At 37.1% G+C, this 14,956-nt stretch overlaps 1 protein-coding gene across 1 annotated transcript; it reads left to right on the top strand.

Annotated features, from left to right (window-relative positions):
• Window positions 1-688: 688 nt before the first annotated feature.
• Window positions 689-13,325, top strand: LOC145991506 (uncharacterized). Its single transcript, XM_083127529.1, has 7 exons — window positions 689-825; window positions 4,176-4,247; window positions 7,741-7,776; window positions 8,483-8,612; window positions 10,516-10,580; window positions 10,855-10,930; window positions 13,104-13,325. The coding sequence occupies exons 1-6, from the start codon at window positions 769-771 to the stop codon at window positions 10,870-10,872; spliced, it is 378 nt and encodes a 125-aa protein (XP_082983655.1). The 5' UTR covers window positions 689-768; the 3' UTR covers window positions 10,873-10,930; window positions 13,104-13,325.
• Window positions 13,326-14,956: the final 1,631 nt, after the last annotated feature.

The following is a 14,956-nucleotide window of genomic DNA, read 5'->3' as shown; positions in this document are numbered from 1 at the left end:
GATCGAAATGGAAATTCCTAGCCGAGGGTTGTTTGGCCGAGTTTGGAAATGGGTGAGGGGATGCTTGTATGAATCAACGTGGATACATTGAAGCGAGTGGAAGGATGCTTACGCAAATTTTCATAACTGGGGGATAGCATCCCTCCCTTCAAGCACTGAATGTGTGAGTGTTAGTGTGTGTGTGTTTAAATATAACCCTCTGAAAGCGAAGAGAAACATGTCATCAGTTCTCCAGAGAAGAAAAAAAAAACAAGGCATTTCGAAACAACGAGATATTTACGGCATGTTTCCGAGAAAATAATATTTTATAACCTAACGAAATAGACCTTTGATATATCAGCAGTTATTAATATGAAATCTCAGACACTATCATTGAGAACTGGCAAAGTGTGGTATTCCCGGAGTCGACCTTGAAGTAAATAGCTTTCCGAGACACCACAAACAAAAACGCTGGGGTCAGACACGCGTAATGCAATTTCAAATATTCGTTTCACGCGAAGGTTACCAACGAAGTGTCCAAACGCAGGAGACTCGAGATTTAATTGTTTCGTAACAGTGTTGAATAACAAGAGGAGTGTATGTTGGATGGAAGAGGAAGCGCTGAGGGCCATTACAAAGATGTAACGTTTGCCAAGTACGTTGATTGCAAATTGCGGCAATTTGCTACGTCACACCGTCTCTTTTGCGACGACCCTCAGTTCCAGTATAAAAGGATAGGGTGCATGGACTCTTTCCTGTCACATTCAAAAGTCTTTCCTTGCAACCATCATGAGGGGTGCCTGTCTTCTACTTTTCGCAGTCGTTTTTTACACCGTTTCGGCTGGGGTGAGTTCAGTGTTTGGAAGTAACAGTTACTTTTTCAACTAGTTACTTTTTTAAAATTAGTAAGTTTACTCAATTTTTTCAGGTAACGGTTAATTAAATTAATTATTACTATTACTGGGGATACCACGTAGCAAAACACCCTCGCCTTTGGTGCGAGTGGTCCCGGGTTCGATTCCGCCCTTCTCGAAAGCCAGGAAAGAGCGGCAATGAGACTCCTTGGGGTTTGTCGCCCAATGAAAAGATGCTTGGCAGACCCTGGTTCTCAGAGGGATGTTAGGAGTTTATAGTTTTATTACAGTTACTTTCGGTACGTTTCAACAGTAATGAAAAACATATTATTTGCTAAAAAAAAATAATAATATTCACATACTATCCATGCGTTACGAGAATGTTTTAGGTAACTTTGAATTTCCGTACCTTATATTTTCATATTTAAACATTTAATGTTTATTATAATTTAATGAACATTTGTGTTAATTTTAGATGATCATCAGCGAAAAAGAACAGCCCAGTTGAAGTTCATGAATGCCACACGAAACGATCTACAAATTGTAGATAATCTATAATCTATCATAGAGTAACAAATTAGGTTTCAAAAGAAGTAACTCGAACTGAGTAACACATGAGCTTTCAAAGCCTGGTTGAGTTGTTTATTTCTCTAAAGTACCCTGATGCAACTAATTCAAGCCTTTGGAAGATTTTACTACTTTTAACGCCGATAGAAATACGTTTCTTTTTCGAGTAGTGGTGACTGTTACGTTGTTACTATTTCCGCAATAATGTTATCTCTTAGGTGAGGCTGCCAGACGTCCTGATACAATCTTTTCCTTTCTTGTTCCGACTCTTTTGTCAATGCAGACATGAAAATGTCCTTAATTTTATGACATATATTGCACGCATCAGGTATCGTCACTGTTTGTACGTATCATTAAATTAATAAATGTATGTGATAACGCGTATTTTATGCAAAGAAAACAAGTTCTTTGCCAACCATTCTTAATTTGAGCAAGATTTCTGACAATTGAATGGAACAGGCTTTAGAGTTAGAGGATGGCTTGATTTTGATTTGATTTGCTTTATTTTACTTCGCTTTTTGTGCCACTTTTGGCTAATTTGCAAAGATGGGGATGAGTGATGATATGATGAAAATTGAGGAATGGACACTCACAAACATCCATGTCCGAGCTGGGATCGGAACCCTGGACCCCTGGCGTCGTGGCGCGATGTGCTAACCACTCCGCCACGGGAGCCGGCGGTTAGAGGATGGCCGAGAGTTTGTAACTTATGGTTTTTATCTATTTGGTTCTTTAAGACGCAACTTTACCTCTTTACATTAATCACAACGACGAGGCAGTTTCAGTGGCAGAGTACGTTAAGCGGTCGATCCCTGCATACAGGTTCGAGTCCTGGCCTGAGCGTCTTTTCTTCAATTTAATGTAATCATCATTCATCGCGCTTAGCCAAAGTGGCATTAAAAACAAATATGCATAGGACGTACAATGGGATGCATAAGTATTACCAAGAAAATTGCCCATCACCATGTTCATGCATGTTGATTAACCCAGTGAGAGTTTCAAGAATTGAAACAAAGCTCCAAACAAGGTGCTGACATGAAGGATGCAAGAGAAAAATTAAAGAAAATAGTCAAGGACAATTTATAGAACATTACTATTGCATCCAACTGTACACCACGAGGGGTGGCATTCGAAGGAAGAGTGAAGGGGGAAATCCTCAGCTCTGGTTACTGCATCCACTCTCTGGTCGTAAATTTCTGACTGTTGTAGGTGTGTTATACACATAATTAATTTAATATCCCTATATTTCATAAGAAGATACTAGAATTCCCCCCTCCACCACGAAAAAATATTCAAATGCAACACTTCATACGACGATGAGATTGAATGACATCACATCTACGCTTTAAACTTGGGATTCAAACCTACAACCCCTGGCGTTGCGCTAACTCCACCACACAGGCCAGAAGCATAGGCGTGCGCACGGGAGGGAAAGGGGGGCAATTGCCCCCTTAATGACGGACGTTCGTAGATTTTTTCCATGTAGGGACAAGCAAGATATTTTCCCATGGGGCATATTACCCAGATAGTAGTGCTGCCCCCTTAAAAACACCACTTGAATCTGAAATTATCGCATACTTGCGTTCCCCATTACATAATGATTAATGTAAATTATTATGACTGAAATTAAATTATAAGTGTGAAATATATACTTTTAGGTTGATATTAGTTTTCGAAGGACGTTCCATTCCCCTACATTGTATTAACGTTACGTATTATTGGAGAAAATGAAGTATTTCAAGCCGATGAAAGTTCAAAGCAAATACGGGGGAAGGGGGTGAAGTGGCCCAACCAAGAAAGGGACATAGGGGCATTGCCTTTGGACGGAAATCAATTCTAGGGGGCAAACATTGAGGTAAGAGAAAGGAAGATTATCGCAGAAATTAACAGTAGCAGGACAAAAGAATACTCAAAATGGAATTAGTTTTCACGTCTTTCTTGCATCATTTCTTCCAGACGGCCAGGAGCACCTGCAGGGGGGCATAATTTTATACAAACAAAAGTACATTTCGTAAAATTTTCTTGCTCGCTTCACTCGCGGTATCTCCTTTTCTTAAAGTCTTGTCAAGTCCATAGCCGTAGCTAGGGGGCGACGGGAGTTGTCCCTGGACGCCGAACAATCTGAATGAGCAAAATTGTAAAAGAGAATGCCATGGCGTTCCGTGAATTTTTTTGCGTCATATTAAATCAATACTGTTTTCAATTTGCAAACATTTGGATCAAAAACTTTTCTTATGTTATATATATACACACACGCACACACGCACACGCATATACACACCAATGCAATAAAAGTAAAACATTGAGTTAAAATGAGGTTTTTCTTTCCCGACTGAACATTCAAGGCTTTTGCCCCCCCTAATCAGAGGGTCTGCGCACGGCTATGGCCAGAAGTAAGTTATTGTCAATATCTAATTAATATTCCGAAAATTCGTAATTAAGATTAATTCAGTTACCCTTCTTCAGCCTAACAACTTCAAAGGTAGTTTGTGACAATCCCCTTATTTCATGGAGACCAATTAGAACTCGACCTGGGATAAGAACCAAATTGGTAAATTTCACCACCGGAAATTGAACATGAGATCTTCTTGATTACTGCTAGACTATAGAAAAATTCCTGGTGTTAGTTATTCGCCTAACATCCTTTTAATACAAAATTTTTCCATACAATGTTGAATAGAATGGTTCTTCATTCATAATATTAGTGTTTCAAAAATATTTATTTTTACAAATTATGTTTTTCCATAACATTATTTTTTCATTATCTCGTTCTAGCCCCATGGTTGCAATTTTCAAATATCAGATGAAACAAAGAAGGTGATAGGTGTCTGCAAAACTAATGGAGAGGTAAGTTCTATTAGCATTACTTAACAGTGTATGTACTGGTATGTATATTATTTAAGTTGTATTAAATATTGTTTAACTTATAGTAGAAACAAGTGCTTCAAGTGGAAATTGTTGACTGAGGGAGATGTTTGGTCGAGCCTGGGAGTAGCTGGGGAGGGGGGGGGGTGCTCCTATGTTTAACATGATTACAATAAGACAGTTGGGGGGGGGGCTGCTTTCAGGGCCATTCCCTGCATCTCATCTTACTTCGACGCATTGGTATGGAGACTTAGCAGCTTAAGCTGGTAGCTAGCGAGATTTGTAAATAAATAAAAAAAAACTCATGGACATATTAGTAATTCAGAATTGAAAATTTCGAACAATGTAAGGATTTCTTAAATAAAAGTATGTGCAATCCGCTATGTGCATTTGCGAGCGGCAGAAAGAGGAAAATTGTCCATTGAGAATGTGGTCCGGAAAAAGAATAAGAGTGTGCTCTCTCTATTTCGCATTGTTTAACTAAAACTGTTTATTTTAAAATTCAAATTTTAACAATATTAGTGTGTAAACTACGTTTAGCTGTGGTACGACTATATAATTTTGAGACGTATCGCCAAGTACCACACCTAATTATGTAATTGTATACAACAACTATATAATATTCTCTCTTTTTTGTTGTTTTTGAACTGTTTCAAATATTGTGACAAATCACTAGAGAAAACCGCACAGACTTTATGTTCTTCTTGTTACCATATAAGTGATAGAATTAGAAATAAAAGAAAGACTTAGTGTTAATTCAAGTGTATATGCCACATAGTGGGTTGTCAGAAGAAGAAGTGGAGGAAAACTATGAGAAGATAGAGGAATTGATTGAAAAAGAGAGAAAGGGATCGTGCATTATCGTAATGGGTGATTGGAATGCTGTAGTAGGAGAAAGGCAGGATGGAAGTACAGTAGGAAGATATGGATTAGGCGAGAGAAATGAGAGAGGGGAAAGCCTGGTAAATTTCTGTAAAAGAAACTCCCTAATTGTTGGAAACACACTGTTCCAGCAACATAAGAGAAGGAGGTACACCTGGATATGTCCAAGAGATTGTAAAAGATACCAGATAGATTACATACTGGTACAAGAAAGATTTCGAAATTGTTTGAAAAATGCGAAGACATTGCCAGGAGCTGACATTAATTCAGACCACATCTTGCTAATAGGAGAAATCAATCTTACATTGAAGAAGATAACCCAAAACCAGGTGAGCAAGAAACCCCACTTAGAGAAGCTAAGGGAAGAAGACGAAAGACAAAAATTTGCAGAACATTTCCAAGGAAACTACAATAAGTTTAAAGCTAGTTGTAACAATAAGGATGAGATGTGGGATGGAATAAAAAGCTGCTTACAGAAGGCAGTGGATGAAACAATAGGCTACAGGGAAAGGAAAAGTGCAAAGAAACCATGGATTACTGAAAGTATGCTGGAAAAAATGGAGGAACGGAGAAAATGGAAGAATGTAAATACAGAAGAGGGAAGACATAATTACAAGATACTGAATAACCAGCTAAGAAGAGAAACTGACAGGGCAAAAGAACAATGGATGAAACAAAAATGTGAAGAAATTGAAGAACTGGAAAAAAGAGGAAGGTATGACTTGATGTATCGTGAAGTAAACTGCTTGGGCTTCCAAAAGAAGAAATGGAAAACAATGTGGATGATAGAAGACGAGGAAGGATGTGAAATCACAGACAAAAAAGGAATATCGAATGTGTGGGGAAAGTACGTTGAAGAGCTCTACCAGAAAGAGAATCGCCCAGACAGTCTGAATGTAGAAAATGAAGACGACGTGCCTGATGATGAGAAAGGATACTATATCCTGAATGAAGAATTTGAGCAAGCACTCAAAGAAATGAGGAATGGGAAAGCAACGGGCACTGATGAAATTCCTGTTGAACTTATCAAATGCCTGGGAGATGGAAAAAGAGAAATACTGCACTTATGCAATGAAATCTATGAGAAAGGGGATTGGCCACAAGATTTCACGGAGACTGTTTTGGTACCTCTGCAGAAGAAAAGCAATGCCAGAAAATGTTCTGAGTACAGGACAATCAGCTTGATATCTCACTCGGCAAAAATTCTTCTAAGAATTCTGAACAGACGCCTATACTCGAAGGTCAGTGGCGAGTTAGAGGAAGAACAGTTTGGTTTCAGGAAAGGAAGAGGTACAAGGGATGCAATTGGTTTACTGAGGACCATTGGGGAAAGATATTTAGAGAAAGGAAAGGAGGTGTTTGTAGTATTTGTAGACCTGGAGAAAGCCTTTGATAGAGTGAATTGGGTTAAACTTTTAGAAATTCTGAAGAAAATTGGCGTAGATTGGAAAGAGAGAAGACTTCTAAGCAACTTATACATGAATCAACGAGTTAAAGTGAGAACAGGAGACGAAATGACAGAAGGCTGTGAAATTGGAAGAGGAGTACGACAAGGATGCTGCCTATCGCCTACTTTGTTTAATATCTATTTAGAAGATATAGTGAAAACTTGTTTCCAGGGCACAGGAGGTGTCAAATTGGGAGGAAGAAGAATAAACTGCATAAGATTTGCTGATGACATGGCATTATTCGCTGAGGATGAAATAATCATAAATAGTATGTTAGAAGAGTTAAACAGCAGATGTGAGCAGTATGGAATGAAGATTAATGTAAAGAAGACAAAGGCAATGGTTATAGGACGGAAACCAAGGAATATTAATGTGAGAACAAACAGTGAAAGAATCCAGCAAGTGGATAGCTTCAAGTACCTCGGATGCACTATAAGCAGTGACATGAGCTGCAACCAAGAAGTGAAAATGAGAATCGCAATAGCAAAAGAAGCTTTCAATAGAAGAAAAAATGTTTTTTGTGGACCCATGGACATAGGTCTAAGGAAGGGATTAGTGAAATGTTTTGTGTGGAGTGTAGCACTATATGGTGCAGAAACCTGGACGTTGAGAAGAAATGAAGAGAAACGACTCGAAGCTTTTGAAATGTGGACATGGCGAAAAATGGAGCGTGTAAAATGGACAGACAAGGTAAGAAACGAAGCCGTACTGAAAAGAGTTGGTGAAAAAAGATCTATACTGGAGACCATCAAGAAGAGGAAAAGAAACTGGTTAGGACACTGTCTAAGAAGAAACTGCCTGCTAAGAGATGCCTTGGAGGGAATGGTTGAAGGAAGAAAAGTCCGTGGAAGAAAGAGATATCAGCTTATGGATGATATTAAATTAACTGGGTCGTATGCTATTACGAAGCGTAAGGCAGAGAACAGGGAAAGCTGGAGATTGCAGTGAAAAACCTGCCAATTAGGCAGAAAACAATGAATGAATGAATATATATACGTGTGTGTGTGTGTATGTGTGTATATTAATTATAAATATTAATCAACCTGTACTTGGAAATTATAATCTTGAATCAATTGATTTAGTTATTATTGTCTCAAATAATAGTCATGTGTGCAACTTTAACAAAATTTCTCCTTTCGTTTCAGTGCATATCACATTGTATCATGAAGGAACTTGGTGGGGTGAGTATTTTCTTCTAGCTCTAGAACTTACTAATTATTTTTATAAAATTGTGAAAATTCTTTTAAAATTTTCCAAAATATATATACACCTAGGTAGAATCAGAATCTGAAATTCTATACTCTATGCACATGACCATAAATAACTGAATCAAAGTCGGATAAAAAAAATTGATAAATGATTAAAAAGAGTAATGTAAGTAGAGTCAGCTAATGACAATACAGAGAAAGTTTTTAGGAACAATGTGTGTGTTTTTTACATATGGCATTACATTTTAAGTCAGTAATTAACATTTTAACCATCCTTATGGCTCTACTCTGCATAGCATTTATAGTTTAAAAATCTGTATATTAAACGGAATTTTAAAGTTACAATCCCTCAAAATGCACTGCTAATCATTCTAAAAGTTAACGTGTAAAGAGACAATAGAAGATTAGAAGCACAGATTTTGTGTTATAAAGTACGTAAAAATTCTGCGCATATAGTGTGTGACGTGTAAATTCGTCCTTTCCCCAATGAAAGTCTCATATTTATCTAGGAAACGAACTCAACTGTACCCGAAGTCGAGTAATGTCATTAAATGGGCAATTTCTCTGGAAATATTTGTGTTGACCTTCTAATCACAATTATTTGATTTTCATTTGTGTGTTATAATTATATAATTAAATAAGATATTAATTAAATAATATATATCATATGCTCATTCAGTTGAATACTGAAGAATGCCCAGATGCTGACCTCTATGAGAAGATGCTGGAGAGAGAGATTGGAAACGAGGATCTGAGGCCTCAGCTGATTCAGCTCACACACGATTGCTTCGAGGAAATTCCCAAAACAGGTATGCTAAATAACTTATACCAGGGGTGCCCACAGGGGAAATTATGGCGCAAAATGCGCCGTTCTGATTTTTGGGAGGATTTTTATTTATTTTCAAATAATATAAAATTCAACATTTATATTTTTTTCTAAAATATATATAAAAACTTTACACCTTAAATGCACTACATTTTATCCATTAGATGAAGAAAAGAAAGCATTTAGGGGCAGGGGTGGGTGCCCACAGGTAGGTTTGTGGACGCACGTTGCGTTTACCCAAATTTGGAAGGAGGATTTTTATAATGGAAATTTGACGTGAACAAAATAGCAGTGGACACAGGTTGAATTACGTTATTAATTAACCATTGCTGCTATATAAATAGCAATTTGTAGACTTCCAAAGGGAATGAGAATTAAACGTTTGGGGGGGGGGAGCAATATCTTACTCTTGAATATCAGTGTTAAGACTTAGATTATGGCGGGTATTTTAGTTAGCATTAAATTGAGGGGGTATCCAATTCTTGTATATTACCACTTATCTGTGGTATTACTAATGTCTTAGGCTGTTGCGGAAATTCTGGTGTCGGGACTGAGAATTATATATTTGGCAGGAGGCAATATCCACTCTTCAATATAAACAAAAATCTATAAAATTAGCATGGACATTTTGGTGGGAGGACTGAATATTAAATAAAAGGGAGGAGATATTAAGCTCTTGATCAAGTGTAAAATCTTAAATTGTCAAGAGATTTCTGTAGTGGAGGGAGAGTTCGAATATCATATTTTGGGGACTATATTTAGCCGTATGGTATCCACACGTTTTCGGCTCCAAACGTGCGAAAACAGAAGCTGGAAGAGAGTAAATATCGGGGGATCCTAAGAAAGTATTGACACCCCATTAAGTTAATATTCTTGAAAGCCTTCAAAGAAATGGATGTAAAAATTTTCTTACTCGGTTCGCTCTCAGTGTACCTAAACGCCTGTTTGTCGTTTAACTGAGGTAAATGTGAAGTTTTATACTACTATAACTGATTACAAGACATGCACAATGTTCTCGATATTCATTAATGACATCACTTCTTGAACACATAACGCTTAGTGTTGGTATACTGCTTAATTGAAAGCAGGTGCATCATTTGGATGATGTACTTCTATTAGCAATATTTTTGTATTATTGATCCCCTGTATGCTGTAATAGTTGTACTAAGTGTACTTCATATAGTAACACCTTGCACGTTACCAAATAAAACAAAACAAATAATAATAATAACAAATTCGCAATTCTAACTTTATTGCTATGCATTACAAAAATAATTATATTTACCCCAAGCAGAGGGGCGAGTTCTTCGAAGGGGAAACCTTATTATATTCTCGCCCTGGGCTTAGGAATTTCTAGCTAGGGGTCTGTAATGTTTCGTGAAACAATAATTGCATGGGTCACATGGATTCAGCATGTTATTTTATTTGCCCAGGTTGATTTTTCTAACTTGTGTAACAAATTACGTTAAATACTCAAATTGTGGGTTTTATAAATCTTATTCTCCACTCAACAAACACTGTTTAAATGCATATTTATATAATTTAATTTATTACCAACAAGCGAAGCCAGCAAAATAACGACTATTGTTATTATTTCAAATGATATTGCAATTTAAGTTTGTTTCTTTTCTATTATGCGATTAAATAGAATATCTATAATATGTCTAACATAGAGAGAAAGTTTAGTATAATCTTAGGATAATATTTGGAATAATACTTAAAACGTGGGGATTTCCCATTGGAGTATCAAATGTAACCTAGTACACTATTATCCATCTGTTTATTTCAAAACAGTTTTTATCTCGTCATTTTGCACATGAGCTAATTATTTATTACTTTTTCATTATATCTACAGGCAAAATGTGAAATATTGCTATATTTTTCAGATGAAATATCATGTTGTCAACATGCCGATAAACTTTGGGAATGCAAGAAGAAGCGTTTGCCGGAGGTAAGTGTGAAATTAGTAAATTTTTGCTCAAAGATAATGGAAGTAATAGCATTCCAGAACCTCCTTGCGGAAAGTCACAAATTATAGCAAGACAATGCAATGAATGCACTTTAATATTTATTATTTACCATAGCAATTCAATATTGAATCACTGGTAGGCTATGAATACAAAAGATAATGAAACAATAGGACCATAAATAACGGCTTTTCATAAAAATTACAAATATCAACATGATTATTTCTCAGGCGTTAACCTGTCTATTTTTCATTCCAGATCTGCAAGAAAGAGTAGAAGTTGTGAGATGAAAGCGGAAGATGAAATTACTGTTGACGACTGCGCTAACGTACAGGTATATGGCTTTATTACGCTATAGCATAGATCGCTAAGCCAAGCTCACCAGGAGCTACATTCTGTCCCAGGAGTCTGTGGAGTTACGCCGCGCATAACGTAGATAAGGGGAGAAAGCGAGTGGGCGAAGCAAATCAGCCGCGTTGGCCTTCCACGCAATCTCTTTCCTTTCACGCGTTCATTGCTCGAGCCCTCTCGAGTCACTATTTCCGCAGATGACTTGTTTTCATTTGCTGACTCCACAGACTCCTGCGACAGAGTATACTTTCCAATTGTGAAAAAAAATGGCAAATTACCAAGGGTGGATTGAAACTTGATTGATTCTTAAAAACTCTAAGATCTAATGACATTACTCTTTTTAGTAGAGAGACGGACGGGCCAATACTAAAAATTATGTTACGTTAACATCTGTTTGGAAGATGTAAACCTACATATTTGCTTCTTTTCAATATAGCGCCAAATTACTTTATGCTGACAAATCGATCGAGTTAATTTATGTTGCCCTGAGATATTATTGGTAGGTCAAATAAGTACACCAAAATTTATCTCTTCCGATATTTGACACATGATAGGCGAATATTTTCAGCTGCGCTTATGAACATCCTGAAAATACGTTAATTTTTATTAGCACGAATGTGTACGTCACTGTCAAGGTTTAGTTGCATGAGACAGCACGATTCTGTTGTATTGGAGGATTGTTACTATAATTGCTTCTTGAAATACTGACCTGGCTGTTCACAGCCTTTCGTGACGCTGCAATTGGCAAGATGCTTCAAAAGATTCCTGAAGATCTCTGCCAGCACCTACAGTGCGGCGCCAACCATTCACCAGGTACCTCCCCGATGGCGAAGTGGTAGCTTCGTCGCCTTGTAATCAAGGGGTCCTGAGTACGATACCCGGTGGAGGTACATAGTGGTTCGGATACCACTTTAAACTGTAGGTCCATTCCCGATCAGCCTTACTGTGCATAAAGTGGACTTAAAACACAAACTCAAGTTAACCACCCACGAGCCAGGAAAACATCCCCGATAGCTCCTGATTGACGTTTTGGCGATCCCTACGCTATAACTTATACAGAGAAGAAAAAAAGTATTACGGTAATAAAGATGACTTCAATATCATCAGTACACAGTCTCGTTAATTTTGCCTCTTTCTTGATTATTTGGTAAGTGGTAAGTTCCATTAAAGAAAGGGATTGGCTGATTATATTACACTGTAATAGCAACGTTTAAATTCTGTAGTATTAGAATTTTAGCCATATCCCCGTTGAAATACACGTCACAATCTAAACGTATGGTTTCTAAAGATTTAGGGTCCACGAAAGTTGTCTATGGTTTTTAAAATTTTAGATAACCCCATGAATTCAACGGAGATATCCTATATATGTAAAATTCTTTAATCTCACGTTATAAGTTTCCCGACAAGGTTCTTTCATAATGCGGCTCTAAGAAGTAGGAACAAAGTACAGTAATAAAGAATATATATTTGTGATTCCGTAAATATCACAAAAATATTTAGCAAATAATCCTGGATACTATTTTTATGAGATGGAAAACTTTTCGAGTCTGCCCCCTCCCCCCGCCCCCCCGCTTCAAAATTAGACCCCAAGTTACGCCCATGTTTACAGTAATCTTGATTATTTTTCACTAGAAGCGTGTATTTTACCTGCAGGGTTTCGGTGACGCAAGAATGGCGCAACCCACTGATTCAATTTAGGAGTAAAATCATAACATTGTAGTACTTTTTATTGTCGAAAGGGGGGATGGATAGAGAGAAAGCATTTTTACGAGTTGCTACTTCCACAAATTACAGTAATTTTTAGTAGATTATTTTTTGTATTTACTCATAATTTTGTGGAGACAGTAGTTACTTCCCATTGCCTACTCAAAAGCCAGTCATTGTATAAAATGGCAGATATGTTTACATACAGTGAAGTGACATCTACCATAATTGCTGTAATTGAAACTATTATTGTGCAAATATCATCATCTGTGTGAAGAGTTCTTGGCATTTGGAACCATAAAAATGTGAAACTAAATGTACGTAATATAGTATTAAATAGAGATGGTCAAATATCTGAAATTTGGTCTTCTCTCTCTCTCTCTCTCTCTCTATCTCTCTCTCTCGTCTCCATTTTAATTGAATATATAATGCATTTTTTTCTTATTTTCTAGGTTCAGAAAACCAATCAGCCCACACTTCTTCACAAAAGGCATTGACCAATGAAAGGGGTAGCTCACATGCAACGGTAGTTCAAGGCTTTGTGAAAGAAATCTGCTAGTTGGAGCAATTCTACGTAGCTCTATAGAAGCACAATCTGGTGATTTTGTGTTATAAAGCTTTCTTGCCATAGATATAGTAATAAACATCTGAGCATTACAAATTTTGTACTTGCATTTATGCTGAATTGGTTGATTCTAATTGTTGTATATATGTTGGTTTGCCCTGGTACCAAAATAATAAAGTCAGACTTGGTATTTTTTTTAAAAAAATAAGTAATGTTTCTCCTTTTTGTAAAATGTAACTGACTTCTCACACGTCGCCGCAGTAATGTTGATTACGGAAAATACATGTAAAGATTATATTTGCTGGTATTTCTTAGGTCCAGTCCAATAATCACCGAATCGCTCTAACCAGAAATATGTTTCATTGCTTTCAGGTATACTTAAAAATTAGAAGATCATGTAAATAATTAATGACAATATCCACCTGTCATTCAATGATCTTTATGAAGAGATATTTGGTAAACGATTGTTTCTGTTTTCTGCTTGTTGTAAATCTAGGGAGGGGAATATTTTTTGCAAGAATGGAATTGAATACCTAACTCTTGCAAGTAAGGGAAGGGTGTGCCACCAAAGTCTCAGAGGTAAGAGTACCCTTGCCACCGAACCTACAGCAGTGTGCGCGCAGTGGGGTTGAGAGGTTAACGTTGGACATGTGAAAACAAATAGAGAAATATAAGTCACTGACATATGTTGTACAACCGTTTTCTTCTCCTTTGCGGCAATCCTTTGCATGCTAGTGACTAAAGAAAATCGGAATATTATACCAAGATTTTGACATATCCAAAAAAAAGGAATCTGAGTCAGCACATTCGCTCTCCAAAATTAAATACATAAAGTTGATATTCAGAGTTTAAATCAGAATCCACCAAGGAGAATATTTCCAGTTCGGCCGGGGATATAACGTAAAGTAAAATTTACAAAAATATTGAAAATACATTTGTTCTTGAACGAACATGTGTGGATTTGCCGATTCAGACAGCGGTGACCCCTTGACGCTTAAGAATTTAGAAAGAATTTTCAATTAACATAAAAATAAAACATGATCGCTTCCTTCCTCTCTTGATAGTTACCTAAAGTTAAGCAACCGTGTTTCCCTTGACGTCTAACACTAACAGTAAATTTTAAATGAGCATTGGCAGCTAAAATAACAAAAAAGTTCACCAATCCCGAAAGACAGTCGTGATAATTCGCCACTGTAAATAATAGGGGAAATTGGAAGACGCGACATTACTAGCGCTAAAAATTTTCAAAGCATCATGTCTAGGCAACTAATTAGTTCATATAAATAAAGGGTTAAAGAAATTATTATGGAAAAACAAGTTAATTAAAATTTATTTAGCTGTACTTTAACTCTACTCCGCCAGACAATTATCAACCCTTCTTCCAACACACCCCATATTTCCACAAAGAAAGGGGACAAAAACACTGCTTTTCCCCTCTGTGGCGAGATGTAGAACACCTATGGATTACTTTTCATGTGTGGAAATAGTAGTTTTAATTTGTTTTGACTTTATAGAGAAATGCAAATAGATCTGTGCAACAAAAGTAAGCATTGGTGTGCTAAGGGCATTACTATTATTTTAGATGTTGGTGCCATGTTCTATGATCCGCGGTGGTCTATTCGGTATGGCGTCTGACTACCACACGGGAGAGCCAGGTTGATTCCCGGGGTGGGTGATCTGGGACTCACCCAGCCTCAAATCAATTAGTACAAGGGGGCAACCCTGGGGGGGGGGGAAGGC

The sequence above is a fragment of the Lepisma saccharinum genome, chromosome 1 (assembly GCF_977018435.1).
Source record: "Lepisma saccharinum chromosome 1, izLepSacc3.1, whole genome shotgun sequence".
NCBI lineage: Eukaryota > Metazoa > Arthropoda > Insecta > Zygentoma > Lepismatidae > Lepisma > Lepisma saccharinum.
The sequence above is the reverse complement of the archived record's forward strand: the minus strand, read 5'-3'. Positions and strand labels throughout refer to the sequence as shown.

Excerpts from the sequence above, each read along its gene's own strand:
- LOC145991506 (XM_083127529.1), top strand. The coding sequence starts at position 769 with ATGAGGGGTGCCTGTCTTCTACTTTTCGCAGTCGTTTTTTACACCGTT. Across the intron at positions 826-4,175 it reads TTTACACCGTTTCGGCTGGG|CCCCATGGTTGCAATTTTCA; the intron begins GTGAGTTCAGTG and ends ATCTCGTTCTAG. Across the intron at positions 7,777-8,482 it reads TCATGAAGGAACTTGGTGGG|TTGAATACTGAAGAATGCCC; the intron begins GTGAGTATTTTC and ends ATGCTCATTCAG.